A 21764-nucleotide genomic window follows, 5' to 3' on the forward strand; every position below is an offset into this window, starting at 1 on the left:
TTATGTCATTGCTTGGATTATTACAATCGTTAGTAAAAAGAAAAAAAGTGCATTTCCAACTTGTGCTCAGTTTTTTATGTTGCACGGTTTTTAATTTATTACAACTAGCAATGAGAAAGTACCATCACAAAGTTTTTATTTACTAAAAGAAATCTATCCGCAATCAGGTTAGTTCTCAATAACAACATTAGCGAGATAAAGGTATTATTTTAGACTGATAAATAACATGTCTGCCCCCATGAGGCGAACCGCTCTATGAAAAATAAAACCGTATTATGCTATTGCTATGGAGTCTTCATCTCATGGGAGAGTAGGCTACAACATATTTCTTAAAAGTGCTATTTATATAAAATGTAGGTCTATAAGAAAAAATAAGCGCAAATAATCCGTTTTGATTAAATGTGGTCTTCCTAACATTTTTGTGAAATGCCTGTAGCTGTATTTGCTTAAAATACAAACTATTCCAGGTATTTCATGCGTATTAGAGTTTTTAGATACATTTACATTGTAATCATACAATCTGATGATCCACCTACGCTGTTTGCGCCGCAGGTGATGATAGCCTATGGATTTAGTTGGTTTTACGTCCTCGGCGACATCTCTTATATGTGGACTCGGTAACTTTGCACAATATAACCTTGCTAATGTCTAGGGGCAGCCTAATTTTTAATGTAATTTTGAAGACCAAGCGTGAAAAGCTTATGACCAAGACCAAAATCGAGATGGGTGCAGTGGTGCACCAAAAGGACTATTTGGATCTCATCGCCAGGCCAACAGCGTTCCGTGAAACACAAGATTTATGTGTCAACGTGCTGAGCTGAGCTAAAGCAGAACTGTCAGACTGGTCCAACTGCTGCATACGTACAGGCGCAGTGGATGTGGCTCCCGGTCTCGGTCGGAACTTCAACAGGACAGTGGCTTTTTATTAGTTACGTTCGCATTGAGAGATCTGTTTGGGATCGTACCATAATAACCATTGTTAACGGGCTTTCGCCATGATTTAAATTGAGGCGACACACCTTTTTAAAGAGGTATCTGCATCCGTTTACTTTTTATTACATTTGACGTTAAGCCTCATGATGGACACGGATGTCATTCATTTGAGCTTCTGGGGTGCTTTGCCGGGCGAGGTTAAGGTTTAGTTCGCAAAGCTGTGTGTGTGTGAATGAGGTAGCGCACACATCCTGCCAACTGTAACCTTCAAGCTAACGTCAATGACAGCTAGCATTTAGCTGGTAGGAGTTGGTGGATAGCGGGATTTCTGAGAGTTTTCATCGTTCGTCATCTGCGCGTTTGCAGAGGGATGCATGAACGCGATGCTTTAAATAACGAAAGGGACAAATTGCATGTCGAGATCCGGTGGAGCGCTGCTGATTCTGAACAGCTTGTGTCAAGACATCGCCACAGTGCCACGCACAGAGAGGGATTTCATTCACCCGACCCTACTCGCTAAACATGGCCTCTGCAGCCTGCAACCTTGCTGCAACCATCGCCAGCAAAACCAAGAAGAAACATTTCGTGTCTCAGAAGGTGAAGCTGTTTCGGGCCAGCGACCCGCTGCTCAGCGTCTTGATGTGGGGAGTGAACCACTCGGTAAGGGCTCCGTTTTCTTACAGGTTTATAACAGTCTGCGAATTGCGTCCGAGCGGATTGAAGACACGTGTGGCAGTTTTCTTGCGGCTTCTTGGTCCCTAGATAACTGAAACATCTAAACATCAGAGCTATTTGTTGCGATCTGCGTGAATCAATGCGTTCTAACTTGAGACATGCCACTCAACTTTAGATTAAACATACAGTTCCGCATTGAAACGAATCAGATGATTCATGTTCTAGACACAAATGTATACCATTTAGTCTAGTTTGATTTGATCAAGAATGATGAGATTATCACTCACTAAAACCAAAAACCACATGTCATCAGACAACCAGATCATTTACATGAATCTAAGAACAAAGAAAAACAGAAATATATTATGTAGGCTATTACTGGTGCTGTTTGAAGCACAATTATCCTCAAAATTAGAATTAAATTCTTATATTCCCATTCCCAATTCCAATAAAATTCTTAAATCTCTTTAAAAATCAGTCAAATTCAACATTAATTCTAATACTGAAGGTCCTCTGCCTGTTTTATCTGCATATGAGATCAACCGATCACACTGACTCTGGTGATTTTATATATATTTATGTTAGTTTTATGTCATTTTTTACATAATTTCTCTAATTTTAAGTAGGTCCCGGTGGTAAAACCATCTCAACACAATGGCTGAAATATGTGTGATATGCAGAATGTGATTATTTCATTAACACCTTTGCATGATGGTAGTGAAAATTCAACAGATGGTGCTGAAATCAGTTTGAAAGCATCCTGTGGTGTCAAGTCATTAATTCTATGACATGAATGCTAGATGTGTAAATATTTGTATTACATTTGACACATTATTTTTGTATCTGATGGTGTTGATCCAAATTAATTAATGGACAAAAAAAAAAATAAATAAATATGCAAGAAGCAGGATGTTACAACCAAACACAGGCTAGGTGATTAACTGAGGAGATTAATCCAAAAATATTTAGTTGAAAAATGAATGTTATTTTTCTGTTTTGTGGTCTGTTTCGTCCCAGTTCTCAAGAATCAGTGAAATGATTGTGTCAGCGAGCAAAGCAAGTGTTTGCTCAGATGAGAGGCTTTGGCACAGAGTCGTGGTTGAGGACGCTGAATGACTAACTACACAGGCTGCAGACAGCATTAGATCCCTCATCCCTTGTCAGCGCCTATGTCTGCATGAAAACCAAAACTATGTTTGTTCTCAGTGACTGAGAGATCTCACAACATGGATTTCTAAATTCTAAATTTTTGTTCCTTTTCTATTCTCTAAAAATGTTTTTAAAAAAACTATTTTGCTATTTGAATCTTGATTAACACCAACTGTGGGACTAAATATGTGTGTTTAAAACACATGATATATTTAAAGAATATTTTTCCTGTGGGAATGGAAGATTTGCAGGTATCTGACAAAGCTTTAATTGGTCTCCTGGGAATCTGGACACCGGTGTCTGGGAGCCTTATGCTCTGAGATGCATGAAGTATAATTATTCATTTAAACATAGATTAAAGTCAAGACATTAAATGCTCATTGTTTTTATGCACTCTATAAGCCGAGTCTCACATACAATTGAAAAGCGTCTAAATGTCCTGTGCGTCTTGCGAGTTGAGGTGAGGATATTTCAATACCAAAGATTGGCTGTATATGGCTGTTGAAAATGCTGTTTATAATTACTCTTATCTACATGAATTGCCTGTTATTCTTTGTAGACCATGTAACTCATCACTAATAGAGACCCTTATGTATGAATCATATTGACATTTAGATCTTTTAGGCTATTGGGCTTGATGAATTATTCTTCTCTTTAAACTAACTTGCAACATCCAGTGTTTAAGGTCAAACAGTTTCAGGCTGTATTTTTTGAGTATCCAATATCAAAAGACTGAGTTTATGCCTGCCTAACACTTATTTAGTATTATTATAGTCAGCTACCATACAAGCGCACCACTTATGGTGAAAGTGTTACATTGACCATCAACAAATATTGTTTCATCCCATTTAAAAAAAAAATATACTTACAAATGTCAGAGTATCTTAAGTTGATGTAGTAATTCACAAGCCAGTTTCCCGCTTCAGCATCCCAGTTTTGGAATAGAGAGGTTGTTTGAATGGCCTTTTGATGTATTTTCTCATCAGCCCTCGAGAGGCTGTAAAAAATGAATATGTGCAGTTTAATTGATTTAAAAATCACTTCCATTTAGGCATACGACGGTATCATTTTGCGATAATTGCTCAAGCTTTTATCATGGTATACGGTATTATCACGATATTGAATTAAGTTGCAAAAAAGTGTCAAAAAAATCTCTCAAAGAAATCTAATATCTTTTTTCTTATAACAAAAAGAACTGACCATTTAAATACAATAAAAAAAATAAAAAATACACAAAAAAATTATAAAGTAAACAAATGTTTCAGACAGATTAAAGTGCAAGAGAATTATAAAGACCAATAGGTAACACTTTACAATAAGGTCTCATTAGTTAATGTTAGTTTCAATGCATAAACTAACATTAACAATGAGCAATAGCTGCATTTGTTACAGCAATTATTATTCTTTGAACAACGTTGGTTAAAAAATAACGTTGAAACTAATATGAACTAATATTATACCATGGTCTGGGTGAATACTCGATTCTGATTGGCTGCAGGGTGTCCATTAAAAAGTGATAGAGGACACCTAGTAAATAAACCGTCAGGTGTAACCAGGGAAACCAAGTTATTGTTTGTAAAAACTTTAGATTTTGATTGTAAAACTAATTAAAATATAAACGAATGTTATCTTACTTAATAAATGCATTAGAAGTATTTTTGTAACTAAAAAACGAACTAATAAATTAACTAATGGAGCCTTATTGTAAAGTATTACTGACAATAAAAAAAATCAAATCAAATCAAGCATGTTGTAGTCCAGATTAAAATGTAAAAATGTTCAAGTATGAAATTAAACAGCCTGTTAAGTCTAAGTATGAACACCATTGCAAATACAAAAATCTGAATGACTGTTTAAAACATTAAAAAACTGTTCAGAAACAGAAAGAAGCACAGCTGTTTTGTTTAGGGGGTTACCGCTGCATTTTTGCTGTCATGTAGGCTACTTCTCATTCGTCTGTTTACATCAGAGTGTGTGCATGCCTCACATATACTGTATAGTAGCCAGTACATTTGGTTTGAAACTTATTTAGTGACTGTTAAAATAGTACGTTCACATCCGCCATTGTCATGTGACCTACCTCGTCAGTTACGTTGCTTCATCTCCATTCACAAAGCCTCTCCTGTGGCCTCATGGGATAGTAAAGTGTGAAGTCACGTCAAGTCACATTTATTTATTTAGCACTTTTTACAATACAGACTGTTTCAAAGCAGCTTTACAGAGATAACAGGAAAATAATGCAAAAAAAATTGTTTCCAGAAGAAAATAGCGTCACGGTCCGACTTAAGTAAGTTCAGTGATGTTTCTTTTTTTTTTTTTTAAGAAGTTATTAATTAAGTTCATTTATATACTGTATATCTGGAGTAAACCGTGATGTCATCGTCCAGCTCAGTTCAGTTCTTGTATAATAGTGTCAATGCAGGCAGATCAATATTATTGTTGAATATTAAATTAAATGTTAAATTTAATGTCCTCAACTAAGCAAGCCAAGCCAATGGCAACAAAGGTGGAAAAAGGCGACAGTGGCAAGGAACCGAAACTCCATCAGGTGCCAGAATGGAGAAAAAAAACCTTGGGAGACCCCAGGCTCAGTCGTTTTTGTATGCATATTGTGCACTCTTCAGAACCTCAAGTCATCCGGGTACTTTTCGCCTACTGTTTTATGATTTCTATGAATTCAGACATACTGCTCGACTCGCAAACATTTCAGCTAATATGGATGTAGGCATATTCGCATGCAGCGATTGTGTACAAACACAAAGAAATCCTCCGGAGCTGAAATTCAGATAGATCTGCATTCGAAATCACATACTTCCCTACTTTAACGTAGGCGAAAAACAGTATGTGACAAAAGAAGTATGTCCGAATTCACAGTGCTCATTATAAAGTAGGCAAAAAGTACCTGGATGATACTACTTCCAGCAAGATTCTGAAGTGTGCGTACGATGGACACTTTACTATCCCATGAGGCCAACGTGAAGCAACGTAACTGACGCGCTGGTAGGTCACATGATAATGACAGCATGGCGAATGTAGTATATCCAGATTACATTCATACTAAACACACTCATACTTATTCAAAATAAGTACCTACTCAAGAGCGAGAGCGATTTCAGAGGCAGCCATTTTAATGTCATGTTTTGTCTCCGACACGCTGTAACCGGTAGACCATTCACAACAAACTGGGTCGTCTGACCAATCAGACCATGGTAAGCTCGCAGAAACCTCAGCTTAGAGAGATGATCTTTGAACAAACTGTTTTCAGACTCTTTGAGAAATGTAAATGTAAATCTATAACCTTTAAAATAGCATAATAGGGACACTTTAAATGTTATTTTTGGACTTGAGTGAAACTAGTTATAGAGATGCTACCACAAAGCACATCTTTTTTTATTGTAAATAATATGGAATGTCTAAAACACTTTTGGGGACATCCATTTTGGAGTTTTCTTTCAGTCATTTTCTCTCAGTCATTGCGTGTTTGTGTAGAAAAGCATCACTAAACCTTAAAATGAATCAGTGTTGCCTGCAGGTTGATGCTCCCAAACATCATTAGCACATTCTTCCTGTTCATCCTTTGTTTCGTTTTATTGGGGCTAAATGACAATGACATCTTTTGACCTCAAAAATGTAGTGAATATCGCCTGTGGGTTTAGCCTATTTTTATCATTTAGGCCAATAGAGCCCCTCCCTTCAACACATATATGCCACACCGTCTTGCGTATGCTTGATGCTCTTCTATGTCTTTCATAGTTCTTTAAGATTCATCTCTTCTCTCTTATCTAATCCCCGCTCCTCCTCCCCTCTTCTCTCCTTTTAGATGTTTCATCCTCTCAATCAGCACTGTCTCAGATGAGCTTTTTCATGTTGATTACGTAAGAGTCTCAGAGGTATAACTTAAGTCTGAGGTGAAGGAGAAAAAGGCTTCTTCCATTGTGGCAGGAACTTCCCTAATGGCCAGAATGAGAAATTGCCTGACACCCCCCCCCCCCAAAGCCTCTTTTCTCAGCACATAAGGAACGACACTCTCTGTTGCCATTGATGTGATTTTGTAGTAGCGATGTGTTATGTAAAGCGGGTGATGAGCCGAATATGCTGACAGATATTAGTCTGCTTAGAAAACAGGCTTCAGTAATGAAATTATTTGAAGTGAAATGCAATAAAAAGAAAGAAGTAATGCTTGTAAAGAAGTAATTGCTTGTAATGTTCTCGCCGCACATGTTCCAGAGTGGCTTTCAGAAAACACACAACCTACTCCGCCAGGAACGCCTCTGGTTTCTTGGTTGCTTGATTAATCTCAATGGCTTTATCCAAATGAAATTGTATGCTGATTATGTAACCGAGTGTAAAGGGGCGGGGGTGAAGAGCCACTATGACACACACAATCTATATGTGGATGTAATTACATCAACAAACTCTATATATCACGTCTGTCTTTACATGATTGTCATTGTACCATTTATATAAATCACACTGCAGTTAATATTATCAAATTTAATTTAGCGATTATCATAATAATCATGCATATACGATGGGCTGAATCACATGGCTCATACTGTGTAAATGAGCGGATGGGGAGTGTGTGTTTGTGTCACGGATAAGGCTGATTGACCGTGGCTTGTCCTTCCCTGTTTTCAGCTGCTGCTGTTTCAGTGAACCTGCTGCCCTCTCCCCCAGTCTTGCAGTTGATTTCTCTAGTCCTTTTTTTATCTCTTTGTAGACTACTGTTCAGCTTTGCAAATTCATTGTGATGTTATTGTACAGCATTAGACAGTGAAAGATGGTGGTTTGTATTCTGAGGCTTCCAATTTCGCCTGTTGCCAGTACCTTGAATCAGAAACTGACGTATTTTGTTTTTCAGCCTATACTTATTTTCGACATCTTGTCATTGTTTTAAATCACAAAGCTTTAGCCTTTTTTATTTAAAAGCTTCTTAATAGACAGGAGGACGCCCCCTGATGCAGCAGGAACAGATGGAGGCACAGGAAGATGCGCAAAAATAACTCTCTGCATACACACAACACGTCATAGTGTAAAGGGAGTGTCCAAAAATCAGGTTGGATTCCACCTTGTAGGACAAATGCACATGTGCACCCATTTTTGGACAGAAATAGGGTTATCCTTAGATAAGTGGGCAGCTTTCTGAGTTCATGCCACTATCAATCAACTTGAACTGACTTGAGATTATGTGTAGTCATGCATGTGCTATTGCCCATGAAAGGCCACTTGACGTGTATTGAATTATTTAGGGCAAAAAAAAAAGAAGGGGACAGTCCGGCCAAATAAGTAATGCTTAGCCTGTTGGCGCAGACAGCTCTGTTTTTCGCTGCTGCTGTTAGTGAAAGGAAGTTGTTTCTTGGCAGCGTTCCATCAGTGCACCACATTTGAGGAATGGCCCCTGTACTGCAGATAGTTCTCAGTAAATAAGAAAACGGTCTGATGTATTCATTTGGAGCAGGTCCAGAAGTCTCCTATACAACAGACCTCAAGCTATTTTTGATATGCATCACTGTTCAAATATTATTTTGTCATTTAGAATGATGATTTTTGTATGTTTTTTTTTTTAAGATAAATGAACTCAGTCACATCCAAATTCCTGTTATGCTGATGCCTGATGACTTCAAAGCCAACTCGAAGATCAAGGTGGACAACCACCTCTTCAACAAGTAAGAGAGACTGACTCGAGACTATATTGCTGAACTTAATGGGATTATTTTATTATTTATTTGTTAGATTTTGTTAGTTATTTGCTTTTGCACCTTTTTCTGCTTCCAAAGAGAGAACATGCCAAGCCATTTCAAGTTTAAGGAGTACTGTCCCCTAGTCTTCCGCAATCTAAGGGAGCGGTTCTCCATTGATGATCAGGAATATCAGGTACCTAAGTGCTTAAGGAGGTTGTATCATATATATATATATGTATATATAATAACTTTTTCTCTTTTTTTCTGTTATGTTAGTAATTTATTGTGCCAAAAATGGTTACATTTAAAGAGGATTTATTATGTCCTTTTTTCACATATTTTAAACTGTTGCCGTACCTTACTTTCCCAGTCCCCTCCTTCAGAAAAGTACAGTGTGCTCTGATTAGTCAACTGGATCAGTGTTTTGTGATTGGTCAGCCACTTCGATTGTGATGTTCCTTACCATAAGCGCAAGTTTCAACACACTTATTTATTTTGGGCGGGAATTATTTAAATGAGGAATATTGTGACGTACATTCCTGGAAGAAAACTCAAGACTACAATGAAGGCGTTTTATGGAGTTCTGAAAAAGTGCTTATTGATATTAAAGAAAGATATGTCCCTTTTGAGTGGATTTGTGCATTGCAGACATTTTTCACGCTCAAACAGTAACATTACACACTAAAGAAAGTTGAAAATGTATGAAAACATAATAGACCCTCTTTAAGCTGTAATGGCTATTTTCTTTATTCTTCACATTTGAAATGAACAATGAGCTGAGAACTTTTTTTTTACTCTATTCACACACCGGCTGCTAGTTTGTTGTCATGTTCAATATAATATAATTTTTTTATTGCCCCATCATTTTTGCAAAGCCTGCAGTGCACTGTGAAAAAATCACTAAACAATCCACCCTGAGATGTTGAAGCTGTTGAGGCCTGTGCACATGAAGATTAAGATCTGAAAGTTACATTCCCAGCTGGACTGTGACCGACCTTCATTGTTGAAATGTGGTTGAAATATCAGTTGTTGTAGTTTCAATCATTGAAACTACATTTAATGCTAAATGGTTGTAAAAAAGGTTAACAAAATACGGTCAGACTTTAGTTTAGGGTCCAATTCTCACTATTAATTCAATAAACTACTGTTTAAAACAACATTGCAATATCAATGTTGATTTGATTTGCAAAATTGAAACAAAATTCAACATGTCACGAACAAAGGATGAAACAAAAGACTTATTTATTGAACAAAGGAGAAACACTTAGAGATTGTTTTAGCTTTTGACAGTAACATAAACAATACCCAACGAAGAACCTAGGAATCTAAGGTCTTAAATACACAGGGGAGTAATCAAAGTAAGTACAAACAGGTGAATTAAAGGAGAACTTGGTAACTTTTTTAACTTAATAAAACTGTCTAGAATTCATTTGGATGGTTAAACAACCTTTTCTGGTGATATTGGTGACTTTCCCCGCTCCCCCCAGCGTTCCCAGGCGGAAAACCAACCTTGCAACTTGGGGACTACCGTCCCGGCAAGATAGAAATTGGAAGTCTCGTGAGAAGCGAGAACGAGCGCGAAACACGAATTGCTTTATGGCAATTCGACATAAACACACACGCATGTATGATGTATTACCAGATTACCCACCTCGGTAGACATAGCTCCACACGATACAGTTGGCTTGCTCCGATCAAAACAAGCGCACATGAGCAGCGGTAGAGAGGGGGAGGAGGCCCGCAAGTGAGTTTTTTATGACCGTGTTGTGAAATATACGCCCCCCCCACAGCTGTAGGGGGAGCTTGTGGGTAAAACATGCGACAACAAAAGGAAAAATCAGCGAAGAAGTGACTAGAGTTCGCTAGAGTTGCCGAGTTCTCCTTTAAATGAGTAACCACAGAAACTAATTAGGGCACAAAGAACACTGGCAAACCAGAACAGGAAACGGTGAGAACCAAACCAAACCAGAACATACACTTTACAACATGATGTTGATTCACCCGTGAACAAATGTTGAAATGTCAGTTTGTTTTTCATAGTTCGACACAAAAAGAAAAAATAGTTGATTCCTCATGATATGACCCTTTTAAAACAAAGCATTTTTGTTTCTCAGTTCATATGTAGCAGTAAACTGCTATAATATCAGGTTTTAGTTTCTATAGCAATCATCAGATCTTTCAGGCTCAGATCAAGTTAAATGCCATAAACTGAAAATAGTGTATTGAATTTGGCCCATCTCCCAGAATATCTCAACACTACACTTACACTACTGTTGACCCATCACTGTGATTGTTGGAATCAGCATTTCATTTTCATTGAAGTGAAAGCACCTTTTTTTTTTATTGGTGTGTCTCCAGGTGACTTCAGTAAAACATCTTCTCTATCAATATCCAAAATGAAATTAATATGATTATAATAGCGGTTCTCCGCTGGTGGGTCGTGAGCAAAAAATATTTGGTTTGTTCTCATTGTGGAAAAAAACCCCAATGCTAAATGCTGCTAATCTTGAAATCGTGCTTAGGTTGGATATCAAAATAAAATCTTTTTAAAAGTCATGAGAAAATGATTGCCATACAGTATCTTTTGTTGTTAATGTCCAATAAGGCTGAGAATCTTAACAGTATTTTTGGTGCAAATTCATCGTCACTTTGTTGAAGCAGCCAAATTTGGTTGATGCCATCTTGAACAGGTTGTGACACGACCTCACCCTCCAAAATCATGAACAAAATTATGCAACGGGGAAAAAAAGGCCAGTCTACTTTAATTAAAGGTTCACAGGTAAATAGCATTTCTGCTGATGTTTTCACATTTACAAAATTCAGTTTTCCTACTCGGTATATGTCTTGTAAATAATTTTGGAATTGGCCTATGTTGTTGTATTGTAATGTTAATTAATAAATTAATATAAATATTTCAGCTTTTGTTTTTAAAGAGGATTTTACTGCTTTACTGTTGATGATGATCATTTAAAAAAAAAAAAAAAAAAAAATTGATTCTTGGTGTGCAAATCTGGGTCTTAAAGCAAAACCAGTTGGAATCTGCTGTTTCACTAAGACATTTGGAACATCTTTGAACATCATGAAAACCAATCCCATTCAGTACAGTGACAACACAGTGTGTGGCTGTTGCAGTAAACCGCAGAGACCTTGCATTTTTGGCAGCTATAATGAAGATGGCATCTCAAAGCGCAGGCTGTAACTCAGCTGTGCTTCTGCTGGTTGAATTTTAATGTAAACCTATTGACTGCAAGGGGCATTAACTGCAAAATGTTCTTTATCTTGTTTTCTGTTTTTGTAAGAGAGCAAGGATGTTTTGCAATCCAAATGACCAAATCTGCCAAAATGTTTCAGTTTGTTATGAGGTTCAATAAAAGTCTGTACAGTCTGGCATTCCAGTCTGACTGCAGTCTAGGAGAAGTGCCAGTAGCTTTTCACCGTTTTATGGGAGCTGTTTAGTGTGAAATCCTTCACTGTTCTTTTCTCCCGTGGCAGAACTCTCTGACACGCAGGGCCCCGATTCCCAGTGACGCTCAGGGCCGCAGCGGAGCTCGTTTCCACACTTCATACAACAAGAGATACGTCATCAAGATCATCACCAGCGAGGACGTGGCCGAGATGCACAACATTCTGAAGAAGTACCACCAGGTAGAGGGAAAATCTGTGAAGAAAGAAAAATAATCTATTGTGAGTCTCACAAGCTGTGAAGTGTAAAGTGAATTTTTTGTATTTTTGTATTTGCCCACTGTAGTATATAGTCGAGTGCCATGGAAACACGCTGCTCCCTCAGTTTCTGGGCATGTATCGCCTCACAGTGGATGGAGATGAGACCTACATGATCGTCACTCGCAATGTTTTCAGCCACCGGCTGCCTGTTTACAAAAAGTATGACCTGAAGGTGAGTGGTTCTTGTTTAAAGAGCCTGTCTAATCTTAAATTTAATGAAACTGCACATACTGTAGTAAGTTTCTGAAAACGTAATAAAATAAATATATTTTTACATTATGAGAAATGTATTCAATTATAAATTCAACAAAATCTTTGTCTTATTGTCATAATTGTAATAGCTTTTTTAAACATAAAAATATTAATAATCCCTTACAGTATTATTACAGTATACAGTGTTAACAAAAAACACTGCTATTAATTTACAGTAAAAAAAATATTCTAAAATGCACCAGATGTATTATTATTATTATTATTATTATTATTAATACTAATATTATTATTGATGTTGATATTACTTAATTGTATTACTGTACATTACTACTTTTATATACATAAGCCAAATACACTTATAGGCTTTAGATAAAGAGAATATTAAATGTTTTTCAATTTGACAACAAAAAGTTATATAAACTGTTAAATGATGAACAGTGTACAATACCAAAACTGTTTCTCAATATAGTGCTTAGGTATATTTAAAAAATCACATTATCAATATAGCGGGGAAATTGTGAAGAACTTGTCACCTAATGCTAAGTTTACCTCTGGAAGATTTGGCGAATAATGTCTTTAGTTCATTAGTTCATAAAGCTTCTCTATAGAGAATCATATCACTAAAATTCTAAATACATTATACATTTTTTAGAATATAAGCAAGATTTAATGACAAAACGTATAAATTAGAAAGCCAAGACTCTATTTTTTAATGTAGGGCAAAAAACTTCAAATGTGTTTCTTGGTCAAGGTGACTCAAAATGATGGAGCACGCATAATCACAAAATTAATACAACTTTTATGAAAATGTTTATTTCACAATGTAGCCTAATTATTTTGTGCTAAAATGTATTATATTGAAAGATAATTATTATTATATTGTAAATATTGTTTCTCTTGCACGTTATGTGCTGGTATTACCTTATGAACTGTAACTACATTAAGTTGCTACAAATAAAATGTTCATAATATAATAATTTTCTCATACAATAACCTATTACATTATGTGAAAATTTATTACATCGTTACTACATTAAGAGCTCAAGATTTTATTACATTTTAAGAAAATTATTACATTATGAACATTTTATTACATTTATAATGTAAGACTTATTAAACTGTATGTACGAATTATTAAACTTATGCTATATTTCAAGTCTTTGAGTTGAGGCATGCGATAACTTTAACTCATTATTCACAGAAAATTCAGACATCCACCCTCATTCTTCCTGGTGCGTTCACGAGAGAAGTAGTGTTGTCTGATTCATGAACAAATGATTCTTTTGAATCAGATCTTTTTAATGAATTGGGCGAACTGTATAATAGCAGAAAAATAATTACAGCAGAAAGATAACTTGTTCCAGAGTGGGAAATAAGTAATATAGTATTTTAATTTAGGGTAACTGCTCTTTTAATAATGACTTTATGTTCATTTTTAGGGATCCACAGTGGCAAGAGAGGCTAGCGACAAAGAAAAGGTAAACTCTCTCTCTCTCTCTCTCTCTTTTTTTATCATGTGTAGAAAGCATATAACTTTTGAATAGGGCATGAACTTCCAGGCTAAAACATTTTCATTTCCAGTGTATGATTACATGTTCAGAAAATGAGCTCATATTTGCATGTTGAATGTATTGCATGTCTGAGTTTGGAAATTGTTTTTAAAAAAAATCTGAACATATTATAACATCATATTCCTTTCTATTTGTCTTGTGTATTAAATAAAATGATCCTGTGTGAAAAGATCCCATTTTCTACATTCTACATTCCTTGGGAAAACAAATCTGTTCCTTTTTAATTCAGTGTTTGCTTGATTTATTTGCTTCAGGGTATGGTAAACTGCACTTTTGTAGTTATTTTCATGAAAAATGAAAATAATTATAATATTGGATTAATTTAAACCTAAGAACCGTGGTGTCTCTTATATTGTGATACCCTGTAATTTAAGTACGCTGATCTCTGAATGTAAAGAGTGAAATGGTAAGTAGAACTATTGTAAATAATAGATCAGACATTGGCTACTTGTTTTCAGGGAACATTTGACTGTTGGATTACGCACTATCACACTGAATTAAACTTCCTGTGCAAACTGCACTACCGTTCAAAAGTTTGAGGTCAAGATTTTTATTTTCAGCAAGAGTGGAATAAATTGATCAAAAGTGACAGTAACGACATTTATAATGTTCCAAAATATTTCTATTTCAAATAAATGCTGCTCTTTTGCACTTTCTATTAATCAAAGAATCCTGAAATCTTTTTTTATTACAATTTCCACCTAAATATTAAGCACATGTTTGCTGTTTTCAAAAGTAATATTTACAAGTAATATATTAAGAAGAAGAAATGTTTCTTGAGCAGCAAATCAGCATATTAGAATGATTTCTGAAGGATCATGTGACACTGAAGACTGGAGTAGTTATTTACCAGTTATTTATTAGTTAGCAGTTATTTTATTTTGTAATATTACAGTTTCAATGTATTTTTGATCGCTTGATGAGCAAAAATCTTGCCGACCCCAAACTTTTGAACAGTAGTGTATATATAAATACATTGTGTGCGTTAATAAAAGGCTAATAATCTTGCAGTCTACTCTTGTGTACAGTATTTACTCACATAATGCAAACCTAATCTTGTGTTTTTCTCATATATGTGTAAATATTGAGGGCATGAACGATTTGCATGCATATATAATTTTTTTTTCTATATGCATGTTAATCTTGCTGGCATGAAGAATTATTTCTTTGATTTATTTCTCCTTTATTGAGATTTTATAGTTACATTCTATCGCTGTATATGATACTCTCGAGCAAATATGAACTGATGTATATTTGTAATTATGTGTCATATACAGATTTATTGTCATTCACAGTATTTGATGAAATGTTTCCCTTGCTTCTCAATTGTGATTTCCTTAACATTCTCCCATGATATTTTGTCTTCACTTGGTTACTGTACAACAGTCATGTTATCAATCAACTTTATATCACACATGTACTTTTGGTGTGTTTCTTTTGATGCATGTATGTGGGATATGTCCATCTTTTTGATTCTTCCATTGTCTTCTAAAGGCTTTACATGTTTTTTTATGAAATGTTAAAAGTTAAAAATGCCTAAGAACGCAGTTCCTTAAAGTTACGTAGAAAGTTCAGGTCTGTCACCTCCACACAGTGATTTTTGGGTCCTTGCGTTTTGCATCTGACCTCCCTTCTCCCTGCAGCCACGCCCACCTGAGGAGGCTCCATCCAAATCACGCATGAGCCAAAAGCTACAGACCATCCGGATTGCCACACGCTTTTACTGCGCCATAAGACACGTAAGGACACGACAGCAAAGAACTTTCCCATATTGCTCAGTGTTCTTCTTCAACATGCATCACCCCGCATTTTGCCTCAGGAAAGCACCGTTCCCTCTGGATCCCACAAGGGACTGTAAACACAAGCCCATGGCCGGTGCTTTAGGTTTAACTTATCCTCCTGTTCCAGAACGGTGACTCCATCTTCGACAATCTCTGCTGGAATTGCGAAAAGAACTGGAATACTAGTGCGTCAGCATTTGAGTGTTCTGCTGAGCCATATGAGGTTTTATATATATACCTTCATTGGAGTCTCAGGAATCAATTCTAATTTTCATCAAATGGTCATAAAGGGTGAAAACATGTTTTCTAGATAGATACTAGATCTAGATTTTTCTTCAGTTCTGACACAAAGATCATTTATTCAACTAGAACAAAAGTTGGCTATTTAACTAAATAATGTTTTTTTTATTTGATGTTTAATAAATGTATCACAAATTGAATCTAACGCATGAAAATCAGATCAATTAAAGGTATAGTTCAGCTAAAAATGGAAATAATGTAATTATTTGCTACATGTTGTTCCAAGCCTAAATGACTGTAGAACACCATTATTTGAGTTTTTTGGTTTAACCAATGAAATAATTTGTTCCATGTTCCACAGAAGAAAGTAAGTCATTCAGGTTTGGAACAGCATGAGGTAAATGATGACAGAATCTTCATTTTTTTGGGTAAACTATCCCTTAGAATCTTGATACTAGCCGTAGACTTCAGATTGGAATCGCTGATGTTTGTGAAAGTAGGCATTTAGGAAATAACCCTTGGTTTAATCATTGTAATTATTTAAATGCTGTAATTGTCTGTTGGCTCTAATAGTGAAATCTAAATCATACCCTGTTGCTTTGAGTGTCCACAGGAGGCAGAAATCTGCTTTACATTTCACCCGACTGCATCCGTGATGTGCTATTTTTAAGCTCACTGAGTGAATTCACATTTGTTGTGTGTGGGCAGATCAGAATTGCACCAGGCCAAGTGTTGAACTTCTTAATTCACCCCCATCTTTTTTTAGATGGTGATTTTTAGTGTAATATTTAGTTTAATAATAGTGTGATAAGATGATAGACACAAGAAATAGTAAATGTGAAGAGTGTCAATTCCACAAGACTAGCAGCACCAAAAAGAATTGCAAAAATACCGCAAACACACAGTTCTCTCCCATTGGTCGAGCTAATGTTGTTTTCTCTGTCCCAGTCGGGCCGCTCAAACAGACAGATTGCATTTTCATTTGGTACTGCTAATAGTTCAGGAAATACACACTTCCATATGTAAAAATATTGCTACTTTTGTCATAAAGTTTTCATTTTTAAGTGTATTAACAAATCAAAATATGTGCAGAAGAAAATCAGAATGTATGGCAGTGACACCATCTTTTTTTTCACTGCTTAGTAAACTAAACGTCAAGTTTAAATATACAGATTTTGCTACTTTAACTCTTTTTCTTCCCCCCAATGTGAATAACAGACCAAGGAGCTTCCAACTTACAAAGACAATGACTTCATCAATGACGGCCAGAAAATCTACGTAGATGAGGAAAACAAGAAAATGTTCTTGGAGAAACTGAAGAATGACGTCGAGGTCTGCGTGCTTTAAGTTTGTGTGCTCATCCATCATGTGCTTTGCCACTGCCTTGCTATTCATTTGCTTTGTTTAATGTAATTGGATCATTAAACTCTTATCTAAACGCTCATTCGCCCTAATCACCCCAAACTGTGTCTAATTAAAAAGACAATGATTGTTTCATGCTTAATCCTTTGAAAAATGTGTTTCCAGTTCCTGGCCCAGCTCAAGCTGATGGACTACAGTCTGCTGGTGGGGATCCATGATGTGGAGCGAGGGGAGCAGGAACAGCCCGAGGAGGAGAGTGAAGACAATGACGCTGGCGAGGAGGAGGGAACGGAGAGCGACGGAGGGGCCACTGGCTCCCCACCAGACAGCCCCAGTAACACACTAGACAGCAATAGACCTCTGGGCCCGGGAGAGTTTGACCCCGTCATTGACGTATATGCCATCAAGAGCCATGAAAGTGAGTCATTTTTCTAGCTCAAACTGCTTGATGGTTTTTAGGATGTTCTAGGTGGTTTTGATTTTCTAGTCTCTAGATATAGCTTGAGAGCCATTTTAATTTGATCTGGATGAAAATTGTGAGAACAATCACTTAGAAAAGTAATTCTACTCCTTTCATAAATAAGCTGAATGATTTAAGGTGTCCTTTATGCCTGTATAGTACTAGACAAGTAATGTACACAATTTTAATATTTGGAGTTTGAAAAACCAATTAAACATTGGGAGTAAAAAAATCTGTATTGTTTTACACTATTCATCTGTAAATACTGTAAATTCATCCATATTTAAATTGTAATGTGTAATATTGCACAATAATAGATTGAAAATATGTTGGGGGTTTTTTATGCACAGTCAGGTCAATAGTTCAGATTTGACTATTTATATTTTTAGCAATGCTTTTTATATTTACTAGACATATTTATTCATTAAATATTACATTTTCCATTTTTTTGTTCATTATTTTTTTCTCTTTACTAAAAGAAAACATGCAACAAGCTAGAAATTATGCCGCTGTAATGCAATTCCATAAAATCATAAACTCACTTTTGCTGGAAAATTATGGAATATGATGGATAACATTACTGACCGTTTGTAGTAGTGTTTATTTTTACTCTTTCAAACTTGATCTGTTATCCAGCTAGACGTTATCTTGGTTGACAAATCAGCAGATTCTGCTTGAGTGCATCACATAAAGCCAAGCATTTAAGTTTGCAAGGCATATAAATACAAATTTCTATCATGAAACTCTATATGGTGCAGACGCTGATAGGTCCTTAACTCAATCTGCTTACAAAAACATCGTTCTCTATAGGGCACAGCTGATTGGCTCCTGCTGTATGAGCAGCCAATGAGCTCACTGCTCAACTTTCAAATACTTGGTCAGCTTTTGCTCCACCTGTATAGATCTGCTATGGCTAATTCATGTACGCTATATCATACAGCAGCGTGTCCTGTATGCATTGGCAGTAGCAAGTCCTATACTAGCTCTGAAGCAGCAGCAACAACATAACAGATGTATTCCGCCAAGACCAGACATTAACATTATCACATCCATTACCATGCCAAACAGTTGTCAGGAGTTGTCATTGTACAAGCTCAGTGAATGTTAAATATGCAGTGGCAGCACAGCACTGTGTGATAGTTCTGTCTCACTTTGTTCCAGTTCTTGTTTAAAAACTGTAGCTCATTCTTCCTTACAGATGCTCCTAAAAAAGAAATCTACTTCATGGCGGTGATTGACATTCTCACTCCATATGATGCCAAGAAGAAAGCAGCCCATGCAGCTAAGACAGTCAAACATGGGGTAAGAGTTACAAACACAGTTCCCCCTTCTATGAAAAGCGCTATATAAATGTAATGAACTATTATTATAGTTCCAATATGTCATAAACAGTGCTAGTACTAAGTGACACGTCTTTGCTCCTTCTTTTTCCAGGCGGGGGCAGAGATCTCAACAGTCAACCCCGAGCAATATTCAAAGCGCTTTTATGACTTCATCGCCACCATTCTGTCCTAACCGCGCGCGGCCTGAGGCGGAATCACAGGTGGTCACACATGAGCTCATATCCTAAGAGAGGTTTCGCTGTGCTAACGGATACATCGTCTCTCTGCCGCTCGTCAAAGGATCGCTTCTATCAAGATCTTTTTCGTTTTGTTTACAGTTTCTTTTTCCTCCTCTGTTCGATTTCTCAGTAGGTTTACGGCTCCATGTGTTGTGATATAGTCATGCATATATAGCGTTCTGTATCTTTGTGTTAGATATTGTTGATTGAGAAACCGAGTGATGTTGTTTGTGCCCAGCTACGTGGTATGATTATCATACTGGAATTCTCAAAGCTGCTTATATATTTATTGTCCTTTGTTTTCTCTAGAGAAAACTTCACTGTTATTAATAAAAATTAGAAAAAAAGTCCAGTTTTTAATAATATATTTTAATTCCTAGCCCTGAACAAAAATGACCAGAGTCAGAATAAAAATAAAATAGAGCATAATTGTTTGAAAGTATTTATCGCTCTTTAGCTGCAGGCTAAATCCGGGGTTTTTTTCCTATCCGTTTACAAAAAGCACATGTAACGGTAAAAAAAAAAAAAAAAAAAGTGATGCAACTTCAGGTTAAACTGCTAAATTCATAGTTAAGCGAATTGGATTTAGATGATCTGCCTGTTGTGCATTGTAAAGTCTTGCACAGGAGCTCAATATTTGCAGTTGACTCCGATAGTAATGTTTAGTATAAAGCGACAGATTTTGCACATGATCTAATGCACCAAAACATTTATGCAAAAGATTCCAGTTGACTCGCGGAGGGTCATGCAATAGTAGTGATTCGTAGAATGTGTTAAAAGCACCTAATGGGTTACATGTGCGTCGCCACTTTTGTATCCCTAGTGAAAGAACAAGACATAGCCTGTTTTTTGTTGATTGCAGAACATGTTATGAAAAGGAAGCATATTTTGTACCTCCTCTTTTTTTTTTACAGTCACAATTAGCAAGTTTACAGTGGGCTGTTCTCTTGAGAATGCAGTTGTGCTGCCGCTATTTTGATGCTTGAATCTGCGGAAAGTGTTTCAGTTGCACTGTAAAGAGGGGAGGACGCTGCCTGACTCTCTTACTGTTGATCTCTCTCTCTCTCTCTCTCTCTCTCTCTCTCTCTCTCTCTGTCATCATTGTCCGAACTTTGTGTGATCCCAGAGACCTTTAGTATTATAAAAATATATAGATATTGTGATATGTCTTCTTCTGGAATATTGTTTGCAAAGTAATCCTAAATATTCTTCTGTATGTGTTGACATGTATACACTGTGCAAGGGTGTGCCTTTTTTACTCTGAATTATTTAATTTTGTATTTGAATCATTTTTTTAAAAAGAGACGTTTGAAAAATGTTATTTTCTAAAAAGGGAAAGGTGAATAGGACGAATCCTAAGGTGGTTTTGCTGTTCATGTGTAGATGTGTAAATATGCAAGTGTGTTACGTGTTTGCAATATTACGACTGAATGTTGCAGTCCTAATGGTACAAAAACTTTACGGTTTTCCTGTTAGCTTAGTTTACGATACATTGTTGTTATAATTGAGGTTGTTTTTTTGTTCAAACTATTTTGAGGCTTGATGTGTTGCTGTAGTTTCATTTCTGACCTATCAAGCAATCTCAGTTCTTGTTTTTAGGACAATTTTCAGTGTGTGTAATTCAGCACAACAAGCTCCAGATTTATTCTCTCTGAGTCTGATGAATTTGATGTATGTACAACACATTTGAATCTCAAAGAAGTCATTTCAATGAGCTTTTGAGGGGAAAAAGACTTCACTTTGTCTCAAATTGTATAGAGTTTTGATCTCATGTGATGTAATTTGTAAAAACATGCTTTCATGTTGATGGTACAGTGTGAGGAAGAGAAAAAAAGTGAAGGAAATGTGAGCCCTTTTAAGTACGCTATCAAAGGAAGATATTATTGGTTGTCAGTCTACTTGTCATAACTGTTGTCTACATCATGAAAGTGTGCAGCTCTTGTGTGTTTGTGCTGTAGGCCTAAAATATTTAAAAGCATCCTGTCCCATAAGCATTGCTCAGCTTGATTAATGTTTATATAATATTCATGTATTATGGCAAAATCTTACATTCACAAGACAAACCATTAAAAAATACTAAATGCTTCCCCTAAAAGGTTTATATTTGGTTGTGTTCTTCGTTAAACCCATGGATAGACAAAATAATTGTTATATAATGGTTCATGTTCCGTTTTTAATGTCTTTTGTTAAATGCAAATGGAACAGCTTTTACTTGACTTTCAAAATATAATAAAGGCTCACAACGGCAACATTTTTGTAAGTTTTATTAGAGTGATTTTGTGTCAAATTTGACATATTTCCATATTTCAAATTAGTTTAGAAATATATATACATATATATAACAAATCGCTATTATACATGATACAATTTCATGTAATTAAAAAGAAAAAAAAAGTCTCATCTTGTTGGTATATT

At 36.0% G+C, this 21764-nt stretch overlaps 1 protein-coding gene across 2 annotated transcripts; it reads left to right on the forward strand.

Annotated features, from left to right (window-relative positions):
- Positions 1-778: 778 nt before the first annotated feature.
- pip4k2ab (phosphatidylinositol-5-phosphate 4-kinase, type II, alpha b) lies at positions 779-21607 on the forward strand. Of its 2 annotated transcripts, XM_081375460.1 has the most exons (11): positions 779-1593; positions 8326-8423; positions 8535-8631; positions 11931-12083; positions 12187-12333; positions 13814-13852; positions 15589-15684; positions 17185-17298; positions 17494-17746; positions 18987-19090; positions 19223-21607. In XM_081375460.1, exons 1-11 carry the CDS (start codon positions 1456-1458, stop codon positions 19301-19303), a joined length of 1320 nt encoding a protein of 439 aa, XP_081231586.1. In that variant the 5' UTR covers positions 779-1455; the 3' UTR covers positions 19304-21607. The 2 variants fall into 2 exon arrangements, with proteins under 2 accessions (XP_081231586.1, XP_081231587.1); XM_081375461.1 differs by lacking the exon at positions 15589-15684.
- Positions 21608-21764: the final 157 nt, after the last annotated feature.

Source organism: Scardinius erythrophthalmus, assembly GCF_964197995.2.
Source record: "Scardinius erythrophthalmus genome assembly, chromosome: 9".
Taxonomy (NCBI): domain Eukaryota; kingdom Metazoa; phylum Chordata; class Actinopteri; order Cypriniformes; family Leuciscidae; genus Scardinius; species Scardinius erythrophthalmus.